Source organism: Phragmites australis, chromosome 3 (genome assembly GCF_958298935.1).
Source record: "Phragmites australis chromosome 3, lpPhrAust1.1, whole genome shotgun sequence".
Taxonomy (NCBI): Eukaryota; Viridiplantae; Streptophyta; class Magnoliopsida; order Poales; family Poaceae; genus Phragmites; species Phragmites australis.
In genome coordinates this window covers 15,580,407-15,603,946 of record NC_084923.1, presented here as the reverse complement: position 1 = coordinate 15,603,946, position 23,540 = coordinate 15,580,407, and the positions used below count along the sequence as shown (strand labels likewise).

The following is a 23,540-nucleotide window of genomic DNA, read 5'->3' as shown; positions in this document are numbered from 1 at the left end:
GAAACTGGAACGCGAGCGCCAATTCCAGCGTTGCCGCCGATTTGGATCTTAGATCTCGTCACTGTCGGTGAGTTTCCTCGGTCCCGACCACCGGTATATTGTTTGCTTTATCATGTTACACAACTCTAGAGGGATCCCCTTGCATCTAACATGTCGTAAAACGCCGTTCCTTGGTCCAAGTCTTTTCAGCAGCGCGACCGCTGATTGGCATCGGTGTTCCTGGCCAACTGGGGCAACAATCACCATGCCTTTTCACTAACGTGTGCCCCTGGTAGCCCTTAACCACCACACAAAATATGTCGACCAGTAGAACACCTAAGCCGCCGGGATCAAAGTCGCCATGCCCGTCATTCAGTGTCTGGATGCGTTGTGCACGCGCATCGGGTTTGCATTCGCATTCCCTGTCAATCCAGATTCCATATGGATGTGCCAACTGCGTCATGACGTGCCCTACGGAGTCTTCTACATGACCCTAGGAGTCATTCATCGGTTGTGCAGCGACACGATCGGAACATGGTTGTCAATCGTAGCATGCCGCAGCCGTCACTCATCTCATCTCCGCTGATCGATCAGCCTCTCAGGGGATGATCTACCAAAATTCATGCCATAGAATTGTGTTGTTCTAGGAAATATGAACATTTCTGTTCATACGGTTTCTTAAATTACATAGTCAATCTCTGGAAACGTGCTGGACACGGCCACAGTTGAATCTAAGAGCAGTCGTCGCTACTTTGCCGATGCCTTGGAATACCCTTTTCAAAACCAACCATACCACTGAGTTAGCCTTTCCATGTTCTACACCATGCTTCCCACGTTTCGCTGAACACCACCGAAGCCTAACATTGATGTCAGTGGCCACACACCCAATCGTCGTCCATGACGAAACCCGAGCCGCCGCCGCTATGCAGAGTCGTCGGAAGTAACCTTAACCCAGCAGCGCAACCTCCGGCCATTTGATCCATCATGGGCGATTGAGACTAGGCCTCAGCGTACCCCTTCTTTAATCCAAGGCGACGCTTACAGGCATGCCAAGTCAGCGTCGCATTATCCTCCTTAGCCTAGTCAGCGAAGTCTAGTCAGACATATACTTCTTAAACCTTGTGCAATGATGTTATCAAGCCTGACGTAATGATTGCGTAATAAAGTCTTTTCCCATAGAAAGATAATTCCAGTAAACCAGCCCTTTATTTTTAGCTTAATCTATCTCTCGAAAGGCCGTTCTTCTTCATCCTAACTCCGATTTAGGCAATTCTTGCGTCTAAATTTTCTAAAATCATAACATATCCAACCATAGTGTTTTTAAAGTGTTTTGATGATGTTTGGTATGCTACTCTTAGTGTTTTCCTTTGTGTTGTTGTCGGTAGTTGTCGCAATTAGTCAATAACGTCTGGAATAGTTCGAGGGACTTTAAGACAAATATTTTGACAACACTTTGAGTAGCATTTCAGAGAAAGCAAGTGTCTTTGACCACTTTGATACAATTGTAGGAAAGTGTGTCATTTATTTATTCAATCGCATGCTTCTCAATATGAATCTCATGTTTAGGGTTTACTAGTGCTTTCTAGATTATTCTCGTCACCTGTGTTGAAGTTGGGATGTCAAGGGTAGACTTGCTTAGCTTCACTGTCATGGATATGGGTGGATTACTTAATAACCTGATTAACTGTCTATTCAATATGAACCGGATTTGATAATCTTTTGTAGCAACATGGATCGCAGGGATCTAGACAGGTTGGTTTGGTTGGTATGACTGTTGTGCGCATATTAGGTATTGTACCTATTTTTGGTGAGTTCATGGACATGTAACCTGACACAACAAAACCACGAGGCTTATATGAATACAACCTGGCTAACTCTGCAGTTGATGAAATCACTATTAGCAATGTAACCTTAGTTGGTGTACACAAATTAGGAGGCACTTTGTAAAGTCCTTGTAGTGAGACCTTGGCTCTATACATCGAAAGTGTGAAGCAACATGAAAATTACGACTCGTGGATAAAGTGTGTAACATCTGCAGAGTGTAAAACTGATATATCAATCATGCTCACGGTCAAGAATGGGTTTTGACTTCTTCATGATTAGTGATAGATCTTGGATGGTTGGTTCTAGTAGTTGGGTGATGATAACCCGATAAGTTGGTAGCCAGATAATGAGAAACCTAGTGAGTTTGGTAGTCGGATGGAATCCAATAAGTTATTCATATGAAGTCAGTGTCGTTACACATAGTAAATAGGAAGTTGTATTTATTTCAAGTCCTAGGTTAGGATAGCATAGATGCAATAAACCTGAATCAAGCCTTTCTTTTCTTAAACCCTCGTGTCATGCCTTTTCACACTTGTTGAGTATGGTGTGTCCTCACCTTTGCTATTTCCAATAATAAATGTTGTTCAATTGAAGAAGACTGCACAGAGATCAATGAAACTGAAGAATACAAGGAATACAGTGTCTTTGGTCGTGTTGCCCCCAGTCGATTGACTGTGGTGTGGCCTGAAGTTTTCGTTGGACTGTTCTTGTATTCTTCCGTTGTGTTCTTCTGCTACTGTTTAAGACTCTGGTATTTATTTTAATAAAGTTATTTTATATGATATAATACTATTATCACTAATAATATCACTATATGTATGATGAAATTGATCCGATCGTAATTTACATCTGATTTGGCCTAGTTATATAGGGTGACACAAATGAACTATCCACATGACCAGTTTAGCAAATTACAACCTACTTACTTGACGCCACTGCTAAAAATCAGTTTGACACTCCAGCATAGATCAGTTATTGCCACTCCATAGTCTGCTTGTGCAACTAGTGCTACATGTTCGTTTCCTCTTAATTGTTTCAGCAAAGTATGATTTACAGTTGCAAAATCAGCTGAATGGGTTGCACCGCGACCAAATCGGAGGGAGCAGAATCGAGTGTAATCCTCACCTCCCGCTCGAGACGACATAGACATGGTCGCGGATGGCGATGAGGATCTACTTGGCGGGGTCCTTGCCGTCGTAGGCCCTGAGCTGCTCGAGCGTGACCTTGCCCACCTCCACGGGGTCGGGGAACACGAACGGCACCGCCGGCTCCTGCTGCTGCTGCAGCGGTGGCGACTGCTTCGGAGGCGCAATGGGGACGAGCGAGGGGGCTACGAAGAGGGAGGAGACGAGGAGGTAGGTGGCGAGCATGAGGGCGAGGATGGTGGTTGCGGCCGCGGGCGAGAGGCCCGTGTAGGCCTGCACGACGTCTACGATCCCCTACGCCACCATTAGGGTTCGCCGCCGCGAGAGCGAGCTTGCCTGTGTTCTGGACCTCTGGGAGGAGTCGGGGTCGGTGCTGCCGGTGCCGGTTGTTGTTGACTGGACGGACGACTTCGCTTACGGGGAAGAAGGGGAAAGGTTGGTTCCGCTGGTCTGGCTCGGCAGCCGGGGGTGGCCAGGCCACCAAGCTAGCGAGTGGCAGCGCAAAAGCGGCTCCCCGTACGCAGCAGGCGGCGGAAAAGTGGTGCTGCGGCGGCGTGTAAAATGAGATGGCCTCACAAGTTTATTGGGCTTCTTCTCCTGGAAAGGCCCCAGGTTGGACCTCAGGTGCGGGACTATCGCGCCAGGATGCGTCTTAGGCACGGCTTGTTTTTTATTGGTTAATTAGATTGATGTCATTATACTTTTGTTTGATTCAAAAATAATATTATAATTTATGAAATCGGGCATATATGTCATTACAATTTCGCTCTTATTTGAAAGATATCATTATGTACAAATTTGGACAACAATATCATTGTCTTCTTCTCTAACTCACACATCTCTATCTCCTTCCCCATCTTCCATGACTGCCACCGACCCTTGGTGGAAACATAACCCATGGCTGACCGGCACAGCGAACTCTCACCGACGGTGAACGACGACGTGGACATTGAACAGCGGCAAAAGCAACACGCGTGTCACCGAGGTTCCATTTAAGGTAGTCGCAGCGTCGTCAGTGGTCGGCAGCGAGCTCAGAGGCGGCCATGGCATGTACCTCGTCGCCGGCAGACAGCGGCATAGCTCAGCTGACCGAGGGCATCTAAAGCATCTACACGTGCATACGAACTCTACTCTGTGCCTCTTGACCAATGGGCCCGGCCGAAACCGGGCCAGCGGCGAGCACCGTGGTGCGACGAGGCCTAGCTCGCGCGAACAGCTTCGCCAGTTATGGGCCAGAGCAAAAGCGGCGTGCGCAAAAGCTTCAATGGGTCGCGAGGAAACTCACCAAGGTAAGGATTTGGGAGACAGAGCAACGAAGAGATGGCGCGACAGTGAGCAGCGGAGAAGACTGACCACATCAAGGAAGAGGGCGTCGACGTTCCAAATCGGTGGCCACCCTGCTCCAGCGCTTCCTTAGCCAAAGCGGCGCATGCACGAGAACCGCCTCGGTCCCCTCACCGAGGGGGCTCGGAGGGAGCCTGAGTTGGGAGGCGACGGAGCGACGCGCGCACGATGGCGGCCTGGGCCTAAGGGGAAGCGGAAAGAGAGAAAGGAGAGGAGGGGTGTGGGTGGCATAGATGCTCACCGGGGAGGGAGAGGGCAGCGTGGTCACGAGCGCCACGGAGATGGTCGGGGCATGGTCAGCGAAGTAGAGAAGTTTGCGGGCTGGAGTTGGAGAAGACAGGGGTAGTTATGTCTAATATGTGCAAAATGCATGCAAAATATGTATATCATTGGTATATTTTAAATAAGAGCGAAATTGTAATGGCACATGCACAATTTCGTGAATTATAATGGCATTTTTCGAATCTGGCAAAAGTGTATGACACCAATCTAATTAACCCTTTTTATTTCGATTACAGATTATAGCCATAAAAGCAAAAAATAAAAACAAATAGTCTCAATATAAAAGCTGATTTTCATAATCCACGAGCCAACTTATGCTAAGAAATATTACAATTCATAATCTAATGGGAAAAAAACGTCTTCACATAATCTAAATTATGACAATCCACAATAAAAAAAACAAACATTAATTTCTTATCAGAGCAATCTATATAATGTGATTCCTACTTTCCAAGCGACAAGGCTTAGCAAAACAAACGAATGGAATCAATAACCTTCTGGGAAAAAATCATTTCTCAAACCTGAGGCTGCTACAACGCACGGAGCAGACAGATCTACCTCTTGTAGATGGCCTCAAGGTTGACTGCAATCAAAGCCTGTAAAGCTTGTACCGCCTTGAGCAAATCTTGCCAAATCAGAGGCAAAGATGTAAACGATCATGAAAAAAGAAACATCTAAAGTTAAAATAGTATCAAATATTTGAAGCCTCCCGGATACCAAACAGCAAAACTTTCCACAAATGCAATTTCTCCACAAAGGTATGCATATTCTACATACATCAAAAATCTGCGAAGAGATTAAGGATTTTAAAGATGCGTTGAGCAAGTGTAGGAATTTTAACAAGATCCATTCTAGCATTGGAAAGAGCAAACAGATGCTCAATCACAAAAATTCATATTTTGCAGCCAAAATGGCAATTATGCTATTGCAGGGGCATCCTTTTCTTGTACATGGCCCAGCAAAATACTGGTCAGAACGAAAAAGAAAAGAAAATATTCATCACTTAAGATTTCATCCAGAACAACTAGTTTAGTACAGCTGTTCGGAGTTCTTGTGTAAGAACTAGCAACATAGTGAAAATACAGAGACAAATAACGAAAAGTGGGATTTATGACCAAAAAAATTGCAAAATGTGGATCAAATTTAGGTTCCTGGAAATATTAAGTGCATTGTGCTAGTATTTAACGTGAAAGAAAACTATTATAAGGTAAACTAATTAAGATAGTATTTTAAATTATTGTGACCCAGCAATGTATTGAACTTTCTGACTACTGAAACTTGAATCTAAGTCAAATTGTCAAAACGAATTTCCTTCACATTTCATCAAACTTGAACGGATTAAATCGCACAGATGGTTTTCCTTCAAACAGACGAATATATTAGGCCTAGGTCACACGAGCTTTAGCTTAGATATTGACACTGCGCTTATGAATTTTAGCCTTCTCAGCATCAATGATAGACTCCACTTGTTTAACAGCCTCCTCGAGCTTCCCTTCAGCATTTACAACCACGTAGTCAAAATTCTGCATGCGTTTCACCTCCTCCCTGGCTGTTGCAATTCTGACAAGAAGCATGTCTGATGTTTCTGTTTTTCGGTGGATTAGCCTTTTAACAAGTGCCTCTTCGCTCTCTGCTACTAAAAATATGAAAATTGCGGATTCACCAAGTATCTGTCTCAAAGTTGCTGCTCCTTGAATATCCACTCTCAAGACAATGTCACAGCCTTTAGCCATGTAGTCGCGAATCTGGATGCCAAAAGTAATATGTATGAGAAGTTTATGTAGATAGACAACTCCATCAGACCTGTCTAGTATTTTACCCAAAAAGAGCCATATATAATTTCTTAGGTTCTGCTATGTATCTATTTATTTTACCGAAAAATACGCAAACATCATTTGTTAGGTTCTACCGTTCTATGAATGAATGTCGATAAATGCTTACAAAATCTTTCAATCAATTAACAAAACTATCATGGAAAAAAAATACAGTACTATCGAATGCTGGAGACGATGAAACTCGAAAGATAGATTTAGAAGAAATTCATAGATCTAAAGTAATAATCTATTACATGTTGGGATTTCTAAACTTCAATCAAGCATCACAGGGGATATTCAAGTAATCAGTTTCCAAAAGCAAAAAAATAAGTGACTAACATATTAGAACTAGCTTTTGGACTAAACCAATCATTATTCACAAAAAATAACACCCTCGTCCTTTAACAGTCACCAGGAAGGTGACATGCCCAGGTCACAGTATGTTTTCCCCATCAACAAATCCAACAGCACAGATGTACCACGTAACCCAAATTAATTTGAAGTATGCAGCAAATATGGTAGCTCTCGTTTGCAATCATATGCTATATTGTAAGATTTGTGAGCTACACTGTTTAAGCTACCCTGCTTTGCAAATAAAGTGGAGTGAGTTCTGTTCTTTGCTTTTTTAGGGGCTGAGCTTGGGTTAGACAGAGGGAGTCGAATCTAGACAACTCACACATATCCTGTGACTAATTATGTATACATGTACAGACCAACCTAGCAACGCATCAATCGAGTACATAATTGAAAAGGTTGATAGGTGGTTTCAACATCCATTAGCCTCCAACATTCTACAAAAATATTAAAGTTACACTGCTGTAAATATTTGCAAATCTTTACTTATTGTGTGCTATTAGTTACATTTTCATTAGATTTTAGATCAACAGTGCAACTCATTAGCATCTATGTTTTGGGAAAATAAAAAAGGGAATACCCATAGGATAGTTTATCAACAGACTTTTGTACTGTTTACTCGAACCTCTACGTTTATTTGCATCACTTAAGTTTACAACGCCATCGGCAAAATGTTAGCTTCGCCACTCTCCTGTTCTACATATGCAACACGATTTTCAGCAATGATACAAGATATACACATGTATTGAATACGCATAACAGCGCAAGTGCACAAGCAAACCATTGTTAGTGTATTTTGGCAATAGTAAATCTTAACTTATCTAACATGGGTATAAACTTTGGTCTAAAAAACCCATGTGTATAAACACCATTTGCAGGACATAAACAATTTTGGTGTAAACAAATAACCACGATAGCATACCTGCTGCTTGGGGATCCCCTTGTACTCCCCATAAACAAGCGCGTACTCAAGCAACTCTTCCCTCTCAATCATCGTCAGGAAGTCCTCCTTACTAACAAAGTAATAGTCTTTCCCGTCAACTTCACCTGGCCGCTTGGCCCTACTCGTTGCGGTCACGACGAAATGGATTCCTTCCCTCTCCTCCTGCAGCCTCTGGAGAACAATCCACACCCGGCATTGTAAAACCAAGCGTGAAACCAAACATGGACCAACACTGCATCAAAGGCAGGTTTAGGGGTCGCAGGGTATCACCTTGACGACGGCGTCCTTGCCGACGCCGCTGGGTCCACTGATGACGAGGATCATCGGCTGCGGCGGCGGCGCCAGCGGCTCGGAGCTGAACGTCGTTCCCAGCGCCGCCTCCAGCCCCCGGTACAACTGATCCTGCAGTGGCACAGCACACGCCTCAGGACGTGTTAGCTGGCGAGAAAACCTGGAACACACGAACCAATACCTTGTCGGAGCCGGGGTGAGGAGGCGGAGGCGGAGGCGGAGGCGGCGGCGGCGGGGGGCGGGAGGAGTGCTGCCACCCGGCGGAGGAGGAGGACATGAGGCGGCGGGGCGGGGGGCGGGGGGCCGGAGGGGCGGCGCGCGGCGGAAGGGGGCCCCTCGCAAGGGAGGGGGTGCGGGCGAGGACGGAGGCGAACCTTCGGCAGAGAAGCATCGAGAAGGTTCCGGAACGAACGAGAGGAGAGGGAATAGGAGGGTGGACCGGTGGAGGGGAGGGTGTGGGAAGCTAATGACCGGCTTCACATATAAACCCTGTTGTGTGAGATGTGTCTTTTATCGTATAAATATGTATGAGCTTTTGAATATAAAATATAGTATAAATAGTAATTTTATGAGAATCTTTTTCGTAGAAGTCTTATAGAATTTGCTTTTAAGTGTGTAAGAATTGGAATAGGAGGGATGTCGAAGGGGTTTAGGTTTTTTAGCTATTATTTCGGGTTTTATGTTAGATTTAAATCATTATTTTTAATTTAAAATAAAAATTAGATAGTTCATCTAAATATTTTCAGTATATCTACAACTCCAATTTCACTAATTTTTAGAGCTAATTTTTTTAAGCTGAAACTCTATTAAACAGATCCTAAGTGAATGTAAATACAAATAAGTTTAAATTCAAAACGAATATGTACTCGATCCGGTTGTATAGGAATAAGATGAAAACTTGCATGACATTAAGTTATGTAAGACATTTTACCTAAACTAACGTTTCAGATGTAAAAACTCATACCACGCTCGTATCCATGTTGTTTTTGCAGGTTTCAATACGAATATAAATGGGAAATAAATTGTCAAGAGGAATTTCTTGTATGACACCGGAAAGTATACTTTTCCTTATGTGCCATCGGAAAACATCACTTCCCTTCCATACCACTCGTTCAAATTTTTTATCCTTTCCATGCTACTCGCCGTTAGGAAAGGCCATCATTAGAGCCTTAAATCTTGTCAGATTTTCGTAGTTTTGCCCGTTTTGCTCCTATGTTGACTCATCTGAGGACTCACTTTTGAGACTTAGAGTATGTTTGGACCGTCTAGAGATTATAATAATTTAGATTATAGCTAGAGATTATAAAAATCTAGATAGTAAAAAGCTAGCTAATAATAATCTATGAGCTGGTTGGACACTTAGATTATATGTGGTTGGATTATAATTATTCATAATGTCCTCGCTTATCTCCTGTTGCCCTTTAGTTTGGCGCTAAGTCTCTTGTGCAGGGGCAAAAATGTATTTTTTGAATCTATTATCTGCTATTAGGTAGATGGAGCCAAATTATAGGATTATAGAAATCTAGGTTGTTGGATTTTTATTATCTAAACCATAATCTGAGCAATTTGGATCAGTTACATATTGTTTTAACTGATTTTTATAATCTCTAGCTGATTCAAATATGCCCTTAACCTACATTCCCTTCCAAGACCTAACAAGTCCATTCCCAAATCCTTTGCTTGATAGAACCCTAATTTGATCCTCGCTCGATCTCATCCCCACAGGCGACCAAGGCAGCAGAAACAGGCAAACAACGTTGGTGGGAGAAGAGAGTAAGAGATAGAGGAGGGCAACGTTGTTGGGAGTGGCGCGGAGGATGGGTGGCATGGGCTGAAAGTGAGCTAGAGTGTTAGCCAGCCTTGAGAGGCATCCATGACATGTCCCTCAACGACATAAAGTATGGTAAATGCAACATCGTGAAACATAGGTACATAACTCAGAGCAATGGCATGAAAGGGATCTAGCCAAAATCAGGTTCATCCCATCTAGAGGAGCAAAATCGTCTTTTCCATCGCTATTTCATACCATTCTAATGGTCAACTAACGAAAGTGGCATGCAAGAGATGTCAAATTTGAATCAGTGGCATTGTAAGGAAAGTGAAAATTTTGATGACAAATAAAGAAAAAAGTATAATTTTTAGTGGCATACAAGGAATTTTCTCGATTGTCAACTGGATGACAAATTACTGATCTAAATATTTATTCAGTGTTATCTAAGGTCATGTTTGGTAGAACTCCCCTTGATCTAAATTCTCTGAGAAATTGAATTCCATAGTCAAGTGATTCTGTGGTTGAAAGTGATTATCTAAAATAAACTATAGTGGAAGTGATTATGTGGGAAAGTGAATAATGGATGATGATTTTTTCAGTTTCTAACATCTAGCTCATTTCAGGGAATCGTCTCCACGGAATCACTCTAAAAGCTGAAAACTGCAAAGCTATCGTTTAGCAGAGCTCCAACTAATTTCACTCTAAAAGCTGTTCTGAGAGCTCTGCCTAATAAACTCTAGTTTTCAAGTGAAGACTTGTATCACATCACATATGCCTTTACCCCACCTCCCTCTCTCTATTGACAAAGCATATGTACTTGCCGTGAGGTCCTCTGGATGGCGCTGCTTATCTATGAAGTAAGAATCGTGCCGCATTTCTCCATGAATCAGATACCATCAGAACAAAAAGCAATGTTAAGATAATCTTCCCTCATGGCCTCATTCCTCCAGCTGAAGAATCAGCATGGCGTCAGAAAACTGTATTCCACTCTCAGAGAAAGTTGCTGGCTATTCTGTTACAAGTGCCGCACTGCAGCAGCAAATCGATTTTCCTTCAATTCATGTCATTGAATGAGCATCTTGGAACATATAGCTGTAGATTTTTGGACAACTAGTTACTGATCATACATCTAGGTGTAGAAAGTCCCAGAAGTTGCATAGCATACCATGGGAGAACAACAAAATCAGAACAACTTTCTTTATTTCCCTTTCTGATGTCTGAAATCACAATGCACAAACTCACTCTCACAATCATCTACCGCTAAAATTGTGGACTAACTAAAAATGAATCAACTCTTCCCTGGAAGAGCAACCCAAACAATGAATGCTCAAGGAGACTACACACTTCGCCACAAAATCCTAACAATTGTTAGTATACCCTCTCCAAGTTTTCACAAGCTGATGTAAGTACGAGATGTACAGTACCATGAACTCCAGTCATGATAACAGGGACGAGAGGTCCTCAAACACCGTCCTTATCTCCGGCCTCTCTGACGCAGGCCGGATACACCGGATTGCGATGCGCAGCATGTCATTCAGCGCCTTTGGGGCACCTTCTGAGCTTTCAGCTTCCGAAATGTGCCTGTCATAGCACTCCGAAACACGCTCCTCCAGTGCCAGCATCCTCACCCAGTCCGTCAGGTCAACCACGCCATCATTCACACAGATGATCTCACTGGCAATATTCCCGGTCAGCAGCTCGAGCAGAATGACACCAAAGGCGTACACGTCGCTCTTCAGAGATGGGTATGGCTTGCTAGTGCTCGAAAACTCAGGTGGGGAATACCCCAGGGCACCAGCATTTAGGACCTGCTCTGCCATACCAATCGGAGCCATCAGCCTGTGGAGGCTGTAGTCCGTTACCAGGGCAGATGGAGTGGAATTCTGAATCAGGACATTCGACGACTTAATGTTGCCATGCGGGATCAGCCACTCATTGTGAAGGTAATCTAGACAGCGGGCAATGTCAATCGCGATGTCCAGCCGCTGGCCCACTGATAGAGGTGGGAGATTGCGCTCTTCAAATTCTGGACAGATGAAATATGCATCAGAAAATGTCATATTAACCGCTGAAAGAATTTAATGAGAGTAAAGGAGTGAAAACAAAAAGCATCTTACCAGCCAAGTAGGTAGACAGAGATGTGGCATCTACATAGTCTGATATGATGATCCTCTCATGCTCTTTGGGGCCCCAGTAGTAGCCTCGCAAGGAGACAAGATTGGGATGTTTAACACTACCAAGCTTCTTTATTTCACGGGAAAAATCTTTCTTACTCTTAGCAAAGCCCTCCTTCAGCCACTTCACTGTCAGCATGTACCCATTGTCCAGGGTAGCCCTGTAGGAAGTCCCATGGCAACTCCTACCAATTACCTCAGCAGGAGCGCGAGCGAGCTCTTCTGCCGTGAACACAATTGAATTGTCAAAGAGATGTAAATCTCCAACCAATTTGTCAGGAGAGTGCACTCTAAGGATAGAGTGATGATGCTGGCCATGTGCATCAGGAGGTGATGATGACAAAGAAGGCATCGAAGACTTGGTGCTGTCTTTCAAGGCCAAGCTACTACCTGCTGGCTCATTGGAATAAGCAGAATCCACTGGTACATCTTGGGATTCATGCTCTCTTTCCTTGCCAGGCAATGAAACAGCTCCATATTCTGCAGTTGGCGATGATCCTAATGATACATCATGCATTTCAGTTGTTGGAGCTTCTGCACTTCTCTGAGCACTCTGGCCTTGAGTTACAGGTTGTTTACTTTGGCCAGTACCTTTTTCGCTACTCTTCCAGCTATTGATCTTCCAATGAACAAGCAATAGCACAATGATCCCGATAACAAATAGAACAGCACATACAATCAATGCATATAGAATTCCACGCTTCATACCGTGTATCCCCTCAGCTGATTTGTCAGGGCCATTTAGTGATTCAGAGCGTGGACGAACAAGTAAATCATTCCCTGGATGGAAAGATGAATCAGAGAATTTCAGCAAATTGCTTGGAACAGAGCCAGACAGGTTGTTGTAGGAGACATTGAACTCGAGTAGTCCATCAGGGAGGCCATCAGGTATGCTGCCATTGAACTGATTGCCTCCTAAGTCAATGTACAGCAAATGCTTAAGCTTGGTGATTGCTTTTGGGATTTGCCCAGTAAAGTTGTTCTGATGAAGGTTCAGCAATGACAATGCACTCAAGTCACCAATGCCTGAAGGCAGTGAGCTACTCAAAGAATTGTTTGAAAGATCAACAAATGACAGGTTTGAAGTTTGCATGGGGTGAATAGACAAGTCTACAGAAGTCGAGTTCTTGGTATCAGAATTGGGAAGGGGAAGCGTCCCTGAAAAGCTGTTTCCTGAAAGATTTAAATAAGTCAGCTTAACTGCTGTAAACAGATTTCCAGGCAAAGGCCCACGTAGCTGATTGAGACTAAGGTCAATGGCAATCAACTCCGGATAAGTTCCAAGGACAGCTGGCAGTTCTCCTGCTAGCAAGTTGTTGGAAATCCTCAATGATGTCAGCCTCAAAAACTGGGTTGTCTCATCTGGCCAAGTTCCCATTAATCTATTTGAGCTCAAATCAATCATCTGAAGATAATTTCCCCATGTTCGGACAACTGATAAGTTCCCTGAAAGCATGTTTCTACTCAGATCAACGGCTGAACAGCTTCCAAATGTGATTGGTAGAGTTCCTTGAAGGTTATTGCATGAAAGGTTTAGGTACTTCAAATTCATCGCTGTTACACGCCTAATTGGACCTGTGTAAGACAATGTTCAGAAAAAAAACTTGAGGTAATCAACATAATGATTGGCAAATTCTATACATCATATAGAACAAAACGGTTAAAACATTGCATATATGCCAGTGCAAATTTGCATATGGAAATGCAGAAAGTGTTTTAGGGAATTGCTTCAGTCCTCCTTTTTAATGGACAAGTTTACGAATTTTGCAATCAATGAATCACTTTTTTTAAACTTGCAATCAACTACCACAGATAAAACATTGTTAAGAACTTAAATTTCCAACTGCCATTTTCCATATCAATTAATTAGACAGCTCAGAAATGAACAAACTTGATTGTCGAATACTATTGTCACTTTGTTTGCTGTGTTGATAAAAAGAAAGGATTCATACAAAAATGTGGGACAACTAGCTAACAAAACATCATCGCTTAAGCCGCATGCATTCCTCAAAAGTGAGCAATTAATGGCAAGAAATGTATCTCAGTAATAATGGCGATTAACACAACAGTAGCCAGTAAATTAGGGTTAGAAACATTCGTGCAGACTATAGAAGAACGAAATGACAATTTTCCCTTCACGTGTATTAGTTGTTTCAGCAGATCTACACCGTTTGTGTGCTTTAAATTTATATACATTGTCTACTCGCAAAAAGAATGTATACATTGTCTACGGAAAAAAGAAGAGGGTGGCAGAATAATGACACAAACCCCAATGTTTTAAGCATTAAGAAAACGGTGTGCGGAAAGCTGCATGTCTAAGAATTAGTTGAATGCAATATTTGACATAAGCATGAGACAGAGCAAGAAAATTATTTGACCTGTAAGTTGATTGCAGCTAAGGTCAAGTTCAGTCAGCACCATAGAGGTCTCCCGAAAGAGTGCTTCTGGGATGGAGCCTGAAAAATTGTTGTTCTGCAGGCGCAACACCTTGAGGGAAATCACAAAGTTGAATGGCGGGATATTGCCACTGAGTATATTAGAACTTGCATCAAACACCTCCAGGCTGTCGAACAAAGGCATTGGATCACTCTCAAATAGTGTCCCCGATAGCATATTGTGGCTAACATTCAAGTACTGCAGCGTGATGACCGCAGATGAGTTGTCAGAGACTGATGTCAGGGACCCTGAGAACTGATTGCAGCTCAAATCAACATGGACTGGACTCTGCAGCTGCGCAAATATGTCGTCCAATTTATCCGTGAAGCCATTGCCGTGGAGGTCCAAGTACTTCAATTTCCTCAAGTTCCGGAAACCCAGCGGCAAAGCGCCACCAAAACCATTGGAAGAGAGGTTGAGATACCCCAAACCAGCAAGCTTGGTCAATTCAGAGGGAATTGAACCAGAGAACATGTTGTTCGACAGATCCAGCAGCTGCAACGAAGCTATAGACCCCAGCTCACGGGGCAAGACCCCTTCCAATTTGTTGCCTGACAGGGACAAGTTCCGAAGCATCGGCATCCTTGCAAGAGCTGACAAGCTAGCATTCCCAACAAGCCCAATGCCATCAAGTGCAATCGAAAGAATCTGGCCGCCGCTGCACTGCACGCCGTGCCAATCGACGGGGCAGCCGTTGGAGTCCAGAGCGCTGGTGGGGTTCCAGGGGCTGGCCTCACGGCCGGATGGGTCTTGCCGGATGCCTCTGCTGAACTCCAGCAATGCCTCCATGTCTGAACCGGCCCCCGCGGCGGCAGCAGACACCGCCCAGATCGAGAGGCACAAGAAGATGAGCCGCATTGCAAGATCCTTCTTTGCAGCAAACAATTGCAGTACTGTTCATGCAAATGAGATGATTTTTCCAAACACTGAGCGCGAGATGATGCAGGTAGGTAGGGTTTAAGCTCCTTGGAACGAGAGAGCAGATTAAAGATGCAAACTTTGAGGATTTCGGCGCGAAAGAGGAGCAAATAGGAAGAATGGAGCCAAGAACCGGTACGTCAAGAAACGGATACTGCTACAGATGTGAACTGGCCAAGCTGCAATTCGTCATCCAAGCAAGCAATGACGTTGTGCCAGTCGCCTCATCCAAGCAAGGGAGGATTACTAACCAACACGTGAATGAACGTCCTCTCCTGGACGGATCTCCACCGCCACTAGACCGAGAGAGGAGCGGCGGCCTTGGCAGGTGGAGGATCTGGCGGAGAGGGGAGGGACCGGCGAAGTTGTGCTCGGCGGCGAGAGTGAGGGAGCTTCCCTCGTGTCCGTGGAGGAGCGAGAGTGGGACTCCAGAAGGCCGCGAGTGCGTGCGCTCTACGGAGGTAAAAACGGAATGTAGCCGCCTCCTCTCGGGGTTAGGAAGAGGAAACGCAGCAATGGTGTTTGTCTCCGTGTGCTTGGCCTTGGCGAGTGTAGTGAGAGAGAGAGAGAGAGAGATGGTGAGCGCTAGAGAGAGTCAGAGAGAGACCACACTGTTGGACTGTTGGTACTGTCCTAGTGGACTAGAGAGAGAGGGGGAAGGCGGGGAGAGAAGAGCAGCAGCTGGAGGATCCAGATCCTCTAACTTCAGCATCGTGAAGTCAGAGACGCACAGTAAACTGAGTCTGAGTGAACAGTATTTTGCAGTCGGTTACTGTATCGCAGGTACTGTTCACCAATACTGTAGCACGAGTTCACTGTTCACCGAATACTGTAGCACTAAATCTGAACTGTTCATCTATGATCTAATGGCTCAGATCTACTTGAAATCACCTGACTTCACATTTGAGTGAAGTCAGGGGATCTCAATCGGCAGCTGGAAAGGCTCCGCTGACCGCATCCTTTGAGACACGATTCGAGGCATTTCACTGACACTGTCAACCAAAAAGTGTGACAGTGCAAAAACAGGATCGGAATTCCTTTCGTGAGAAGTGTTGCGAAAACCGAAATTGAAACGAAAGTTACTACAGGTAGCACAGGAGGGAGGACATGCATTTACCTTTTCGACGCACGCGTACTCTTATCCGAGACAACACTGTGTATCCTCCCTCCTCTTCCAATGAGCAGTCGAGTGCTACTTTATCGTCATGGGTCCTACGACTTGAAGTTTAGCACGTGAAGATTATTCACTTGGGCATGATTTGGGTTGAGACGAGGAAATCGGCATCAGGTGCTAACCCATTGCATCCCCTTGCCCGTGGCGGATTCAGCTACGTGACATGGTGGGTCATAGATTACTTTAAAAATTTGCACTAATCTATATCTATGTAGATATCTAAGTGTTTTAGATAAATTTTAGATTTAATTATATTGATATGTTAAATTATATTAAGTTGGATCACTCTCGACTATAATCCTGAATCCGATAACTATCTCTTGCAGACTCAAATATTAATACGGTGTCACCAAATATGCCGTGTGCTAAGTTAGGGATGTAGGGTACAAACGGAAACTACATGAGTCAATACATGTCTAGTCTTTTTTCACTCGAATTTAGTTGTATATTTCTTCCTAAAAAGAGCAACTTTGACGTATGTTTTGTGATGAAAAAGCAGAGCTGACTTTTAAATACAGCGGGAGACACGCTATCTATGTTTCTGTAGCAAATCGACCAGCTTTGGTGCAATTAGTTATCTACAAGTGGATCAATGGGACAAATCGAAACCCACCTGACGTATTGTATTGTTATGCTGTGCTTAGATCTCCCCTTTAGAGAAAACTCATGGTCACATAGGGCATAGCAAAAGCTTTTTTTCATCAATAAAAAAAAAACGAAGCTCTTCTTCTACAGATTCACCAGCAGGCTTTCTTTTCCTCCGCCTCAGTCTGAGCCAGGAGCAGGGAGGTCCTTCCGAAGGCTACAAAACGACACCGACGAAAGCGCGCTTGTTTGCTTCTCCGTGCGCGGTAGCATTCGGAAGGACGTGTCTTTGTGGCGTTTTGTTTTCTTCTCGTCAGTGCGATGGCGCTGATTTACGGCTTTGTTGCCTTGCGCGGTATCGACTTGCAGACAGTCGCAGCCGGATCCAAGGCCGTGGTAAGTCAGTTCCCGGAGGGAACACACGGCTCTGATCGTCAGCGTCTGGTCCTTGTCGATGACAGTCAGACCATTCCATCGTGGAGGGTACCAAACGTGTGGCCGTTCTTTTCCACCCCTTTTTATTGTACATATTTTAAAAATTTAAATCTTTCGTAATGTTATTATAGCATCATTTAATATTATTATAATACTATTTTTTTTAGCTCCAGCAACTATCATATTTTTCACTTTTTATTGCTCTCCTCATCTCTTCGTACCCACAGCCAACTTCTATAAACAGTATATATTTTACGGGGTACTTACCACGAATCAAGGCTATGGTAAGTCAGTTCTGAAGGGAACACACGGCTCTGTTCATCAACGTGTGATCCTTGTCTATGACAGTCAGACCATTCCCTTGTGGAGGGTACGAAACGTGTGGCCATTCTTTTCCACTCTTTTCTATAGTATATATTTTGAAAATTCATTCTTCATAGTATTTTTATAGTATCATCTAATATTATTATAGTACTATTTACTTTTTTCAGCTCCAGCAACTATCATACTTTCCACTTTTCATTGCTCTCCTCATCTCTTCGGATCGCGGGTACTATAGTTTATGCAACACTATATCACTAGATACGGGCTCTGCTGGAGATAGATGCGGCAGCTCCCAAACCTCAAATCTGGCGGCACAGTAGTCAAACAGTGATAGAGGATGGGTTTGCTGGCTTTGTTAGAGATGGCCTTAGTTAGACATTTAAAAAAAGTGTTATTTTGAGTTACATACTATCACATTTTCAAACTTTAGTTATAAATGATTTTTTATGTATTGGTTTGAATATTTGAAAATAATGTGGGATAGATTTATCTTAAAAGGTAGTTTTATAATAATATAATTTTGCTATATTCTATAAACATAACAATAAAAAGTAGTAGTCAAAATATGTTTTGTTCACCATATCAATGTCTAAAATAATATTTATTTATGATCGCAGAGGGTAGTAAGTACATCTTATAGAAAGAATTTATCTCTATATCAATCACCTTAGATTTTCCATACCCCTCAGTCAATTTTTTAGCCATTTAATATAGACACGGATATCCACATTTGTTCCTTTTTTTAACCCTAGACCCCTCCTCTCCTCTCTTATTCATTCTCTTTCTCCTGATCCCATCCCTGATGCCGTCGCCACCTACACCCCTGTCGCGCGCCACCACCAACCACCTCCCGCAACCTCGCTAGCACATCACCAACACTAGCGAGGCCCACCAGCGCAACTCCACCCTCTTTCAGCATGATTTCTCCCTCTTTCACCATCGGCGTGCCCCGTTCTTCATCGTCTCCGGTGAGGCCCTAAGATGAGTGATGACGAATAGATAATTAATAATCCAGGATATTACTATAAATACAATATACTCTCGGGATGAAATATCCATTATACATGTGTCAAGTTACCATGTTATGGATTTCTAGAATCCTTTTTGGTAGGTACGACACGATCTTGTTCTCCTGGTATCATATCTACAAGTATTTGGAAAGAATCTTAGATAAGGAAACAAATACTCTGAATACTCCAAGAGGCACAACTATAGTCGGTTATGCTCAGAACTCCGAGTAGGACATAACCCTCTCCGCCTGAATATATAAACCAAAGTATGGGGTACAATCAAGATAATCCAATTCAACTCGAGGGAACTCAATCTGATTCTAAGCCTTCAAGCCCAAGAAAAGAACTCAACAAGCTCAAAGAACTCGTCGAATAACTTGGGATTTAGATCTAGACACTTTACATTATAATTCTCTTCTCGAGTTAATATAAGGCTCAAAGCAACACATATGACGTATGGCTATTATTCTCCGATAGACCCGAACATATCTACATTGTGTGACCATCTTTACAGTCTAACGGTTGATAGTGTCGGCTAGGTCATCTCTATCCCATACAAATACTACATTGTCATTTTACTAATCTCGACACTCCCTTGCCCCTTCCTCCTCCATCTCCAGGCTCCCGCCTGCTGGATCTGTCATCGCCTCGCTAACACAACAACATGCGATACCCCCCGAGCCTTCACCGCCATCAACTGTCTTCCACCACTGCGGCCCTCCACCGCCTTGCCGTCCCGCTTGCCGCTCACCACCACCGCTGGTCCCGCTTGCCTTCCCCAGCCATCCCTCTAAAGATGCCAGGGCAAAGTAGCCCCCCTCAAACCCTAAATTCCGATCCCCAAATCCTAAATCTCTATCTCTAATCTCAATTTCTAATTCAGATTGGGGTGGCAGAGGGATTTAGACGATCTCGGTCGCCTAAGAACAAACAAATCTCGTATAGAAAAGGAACAAACTACTAGCAGTGGTGCCGGGAACTGTGGTAGTACAAATCATTGCAAGCTAGTGGACGCAATCAGGACAGTCATTGGGCGGACAAATCATTGCAGCAATTAGCACAGGCTAATGGGCGCAATCAGGACAAATCACTGAGCATCGAGCAGGCACAACTTTTTTACAGGCTAGTAGCATCGATGGCACCACTCGGAACAGAACTCTAGTATCACACTCATATTTACATCTACGGAAGTAAATTTTATAAAAAATTTATATAAAAGATCTTCGTAAGATCATAATTTAGCTACACATCATCTTATTCAACGATATTACAACAACTTTCCCATAGTTAAGTAATCATCCTCTAATCCAACGGTACCACCGCAGTCTTCCCCTAATTAAGTAATCTTGGCCGCAATCAATACAACACCTACCACGCCTACTAGCTAACCTGCCACACCCTACTCACAATGCAACATTTTACAGCAGTGTCCAAGTAGCACCCCATTAAACAACAACAGCGCCTTCGCCTCGCCTCTCCCGGGGCACCTGCATGCGCGCGAAGCGTGAGTGAGTAATGGCTTAGCAAAAACTGCCGCGCAGCTGAGCTCAGCTGTCCATAGCCCTGCGGCCTGCCTGACGAGGGAACGGGCTCGCGACAAGCTGCGCGCCGCTTGCGGGAGCGAGCATCTGGCGATCGAGGGACCCTCGCTTTTCTCCGTAGGGCCGTAACTTTTCTTTGCTGATTCATCTGCCAGTGCTCTGCGCCTGCGGTGCGGGTTGGGCGAGTAGAGTAGTCCTACTTAAGGTTCACGTTACCGACCTCTGGCGGTAATTGAAAAATCGCGATAACCGTAATTCCCGGTTAAAAATTCAAAAAAATTTAGAGAAAATTTATTCGACAAATTTTGAATTTTTGCGAAAAAATCGTATTTTTGCCCTCTCGGTAACCGCTCGGTTTTGGTCGGTTACCGAGCAATTTTCTCGCATTTTTGATTTGGTCGGTTACCGAGCAGTTTGGGTCGGTAACCGCTCGGTTTTCTCGATTTATCGAGCTGTTTTATCGAATTTCAGCACAGTTCAACAAAAAACCTAAAAAAGGGTTCAATCTTGTAAAATCAATAACTAATTCATCTGAGCTTCAAATCAAGTAAAACAAATTTTGTTGGTTTCCTTGTAACATGATCTACATGATAAAAGTATTTATACTCATAAAAAAGTTCAAAATTTTCTGTGAGAAATTTTATTTGTTAAACCAAGTTAAATGCATAGTTTACTCTTTGCTAATCCAAAAATCATGAAACTAATTTTGTTAGTCTTCTTACATGATCCTATATCTTATAAAAATATATGAACTCATGAATTAGTTATTGTAACATGCATGATTGTGTAAATATGTTGCGACTAGATTAATTCATAACTGACCCATCACATCTCAAAAATTAGTGAAACCACTTTCATTAGCTTATTTATATTATTATTTACGTAGAAAAAATAATACTAGACATGAAAAGGTTAATTACAGTGCTGTTTCTTAACATATTCACTTTATGCTTGTGAACTTTGTAAAAATCATAGAGAATTTAATAAAACTCTAAATAAAGTGAAATCAATTTTAAATATTCTCTTAAAATACGTTTTATACAAGAAAAATATGTGTTTGCATGTTACACTTTTCCTTAACGTGAGTTAATAATTGAGTCGCACGCTTCAATTTTTTTCAAACTTTCTCCCTATAGAATATGATGCAAACGACATTATTTTTGAAAAAACAATTCACAGAAGGTCTTAGAATTGTTTCTAGTTTTTTTTAAGATTTTTTTTAAATTTTTTTATTTTTTTGAATTTTTTGAATTCAAATTTCGGTTACCGTTCGGTTTCTGAAACCGGACCGGACCGGGAAGGTCGGTAACCACGATTTTTAGGCGGTTACCGAAGATTTTTTAACCCTGGTCCTACTTACTCCTTTCAGAAATAATAGATATTTTTTAAAAAAATCAAATTTTATATATTTTATTTAATATTTAATTAAATTATAAAAATATTTAGTGTATAAAAATTATACAGTTAACTTTATAATTCAAAATAATTTTATACTGTATATGTTTTGTAGCTATAAATGATATATGTTATGAAAAAATCTTAATTAAAAATCAATTTTAAAGACCGAGCTTAAAAAAAAATATGTCTACTATATCTAAACGAAAAGAGTATTATAGGTGTTTGTTTCTTTTGCCTGCTCACTTTGCCCAGCAAAACTAGCCTTGCTAACACTGGAGAGCGAATTTGACTCTCTCACACTGGCAAGACGAACACAGACAAAGAGACAGCTAACAAAGCATCCAAAACAAGCTATAGCAAAACTACCAAACGCGCCCCCTATATTTTGAGCATGGAGATCCGGTAGATCGGCTTTTGCACACGCTCAATGATGGAAGGCTCAGGTGACACCTAATTTTAGCTCGCACGCACATCTAGGGCGTGGGCCGAGGAGCTCTACGGATTTCGCCGATCGCTCGCCCACTCATCATTGCACGGTACTGAAGGCAGCCAGGCACTGATTGATTGATTGTCCATGAGCAGGCAAGTTGTTTTTCAGTCAGGCGGCAGGCCTCTTTCGAACAAATAAATTGTGAAGGAAAAATAGAGGAATCAAATCAAAGGAAAAACTCCTATAGTGCCATTTGGATGATAGGATTGGTGCAAAGGAATTTCATAAGATAGGAATATTTCATCCATATTCTTGATAGAAAAAAATAGCACGGTCAGATTTTTTTTCACACCGGATAGTCCGACGATCAATACCATGTCATCGTAAGACTCTTCGGTGTTTGTAGTTCGATTTCGGCTAGAAGATATACTTTTTGGAAAAAAAATAGTCCGGTAAGGGGCTTATTGAACACCGGACTATCCGGAGAGTGGGATGAAAATTTGGTGCAACAAATCATGCTCTATGTATAAAATAGTCCGACGAATGATCCGGTGAAAACGCCGGACTATCCGGTGTGTAGAAGGTTAATTTGCGCCGAAAATTTGCTCTCTGGAAGAAATAGTCCGGTGGATATTCCAGGGTATCACCTGACTATCTGGTGAGAAGAAGAATGTTTTTAGCCGAAAAAATGTTCTCTAGTGAAAATTGTTCAGTGAGGTCTTTGATGATCACCAGATCATCTGGTACATTCAAACGGAAAACTTTGAAAACATTTGCTCTCTGCAAGTATTGGTCCAGTGATATACTCTGGTGAGTATAAATGTGACGTCGGAATATCCGATGTGTGTAAAACCGAGTCTTAGAGTTTCGGCCGAGTGAACTCGCCGGATGGTCTGGTGTTCTGGAGTTTGTTCTCATTGGACCATCCGGTGTTCAGTTCGAAACCGAATCAAAGTAGATTCATGGATTTGTTTGGATCTCTTTCGCGATTTTGGTCGAAAAGGACGTGTTTAGAGTTGGAATAGAGTTCTACTTCGATTCTCTAGGGTCAAGACCATACCCCCTTATAAATAGTCGAGGGGTGGAGGCCGATTGCATATCCATCAGTCAATCGCATCTACTACATCTACTTTTCGTTTTGCCTTTACTTTCCTGCAATTTAGGGTTAGTTCTTCGCTGCTACATTGAATCCCTATGGTTCGGGTGGCAGTTCTTTGTCGATTTGCTCGTAAATCGTCCGGACGGTGATCCCCAAGGTTACCGGTCGAAACCTTTGCTTGTTTGCTTGTAAACAAGTCACGCGTCGTTGCGAAAAGCGACAAGTATCCTTGACGGACCCGTGTTGGCGAGGTGTTGCCCAATTCTGCA

The 23,540-nt window shown here is 42.9% G+C and overlaps 2 protein-coding genes across 2 annotated transcripts; both read right to left on the bottom strand.

The window, feature by feature from the left end:
* Nucleotides 1–5,551: 5,551 nt before the first annotated feature.
* On the bottom strand, nucleotides 5,552–8,456 carry LOC133912389 (guanylate kinase 2, chloroplastic/mitochondrial). Its single transcript, XM_062355090.1, has 4 exons — nucleotides 8,158–8,456; nucleotides 7,956–8,087; nucleotides 7,665–7,856; nucleotides 5,552–6,319 (listed from the first exon to the last, which is right to left on the bottom strand). The coding sequence occupies exons 1-4, from the start codon at nucleotides 8,365–8,367 to the stop codon at nucleotides 5,981–5,983; spliced, it is 873 nt and encodes a 290-aa protein (XP_062211074.1). The 5' UTR covers nucleotides 8,368–8,456; the 3' UTR covers nucleotides 5,552–5,980.
* A 2,484-nt stretch (nucleotides 8,457–10,940) lies between these two features.
* Nucleotides 10,941–15,933, bottom strand: LOC133912388 (probable inactive receptor kinase At5g10020). Its single transcript, XM_062355089.1, has 3 exons — nucleotides 14,300–15,933; nucleotides 11,865–13,496; nucleotides 10,941–11,773 (listed from the first exon to the last, which is right to left on the bottom strand). The coding sequence occupies exons 1-3, from the start codon at nucleotides 15,213–15,215 to the stop codon at nucleotides 11,184–11,186; spliced, it is 3,138 nt and encodes a 1,045-aa protein (XP_062211073.1). The 5' UTR covers nucleotides 15,216–15,933; the 3' UTR covers nucleotides 10,941–11,183.
* Nucleotides 15,934–23,540: the final 7,607 nt, after the last annotated feature.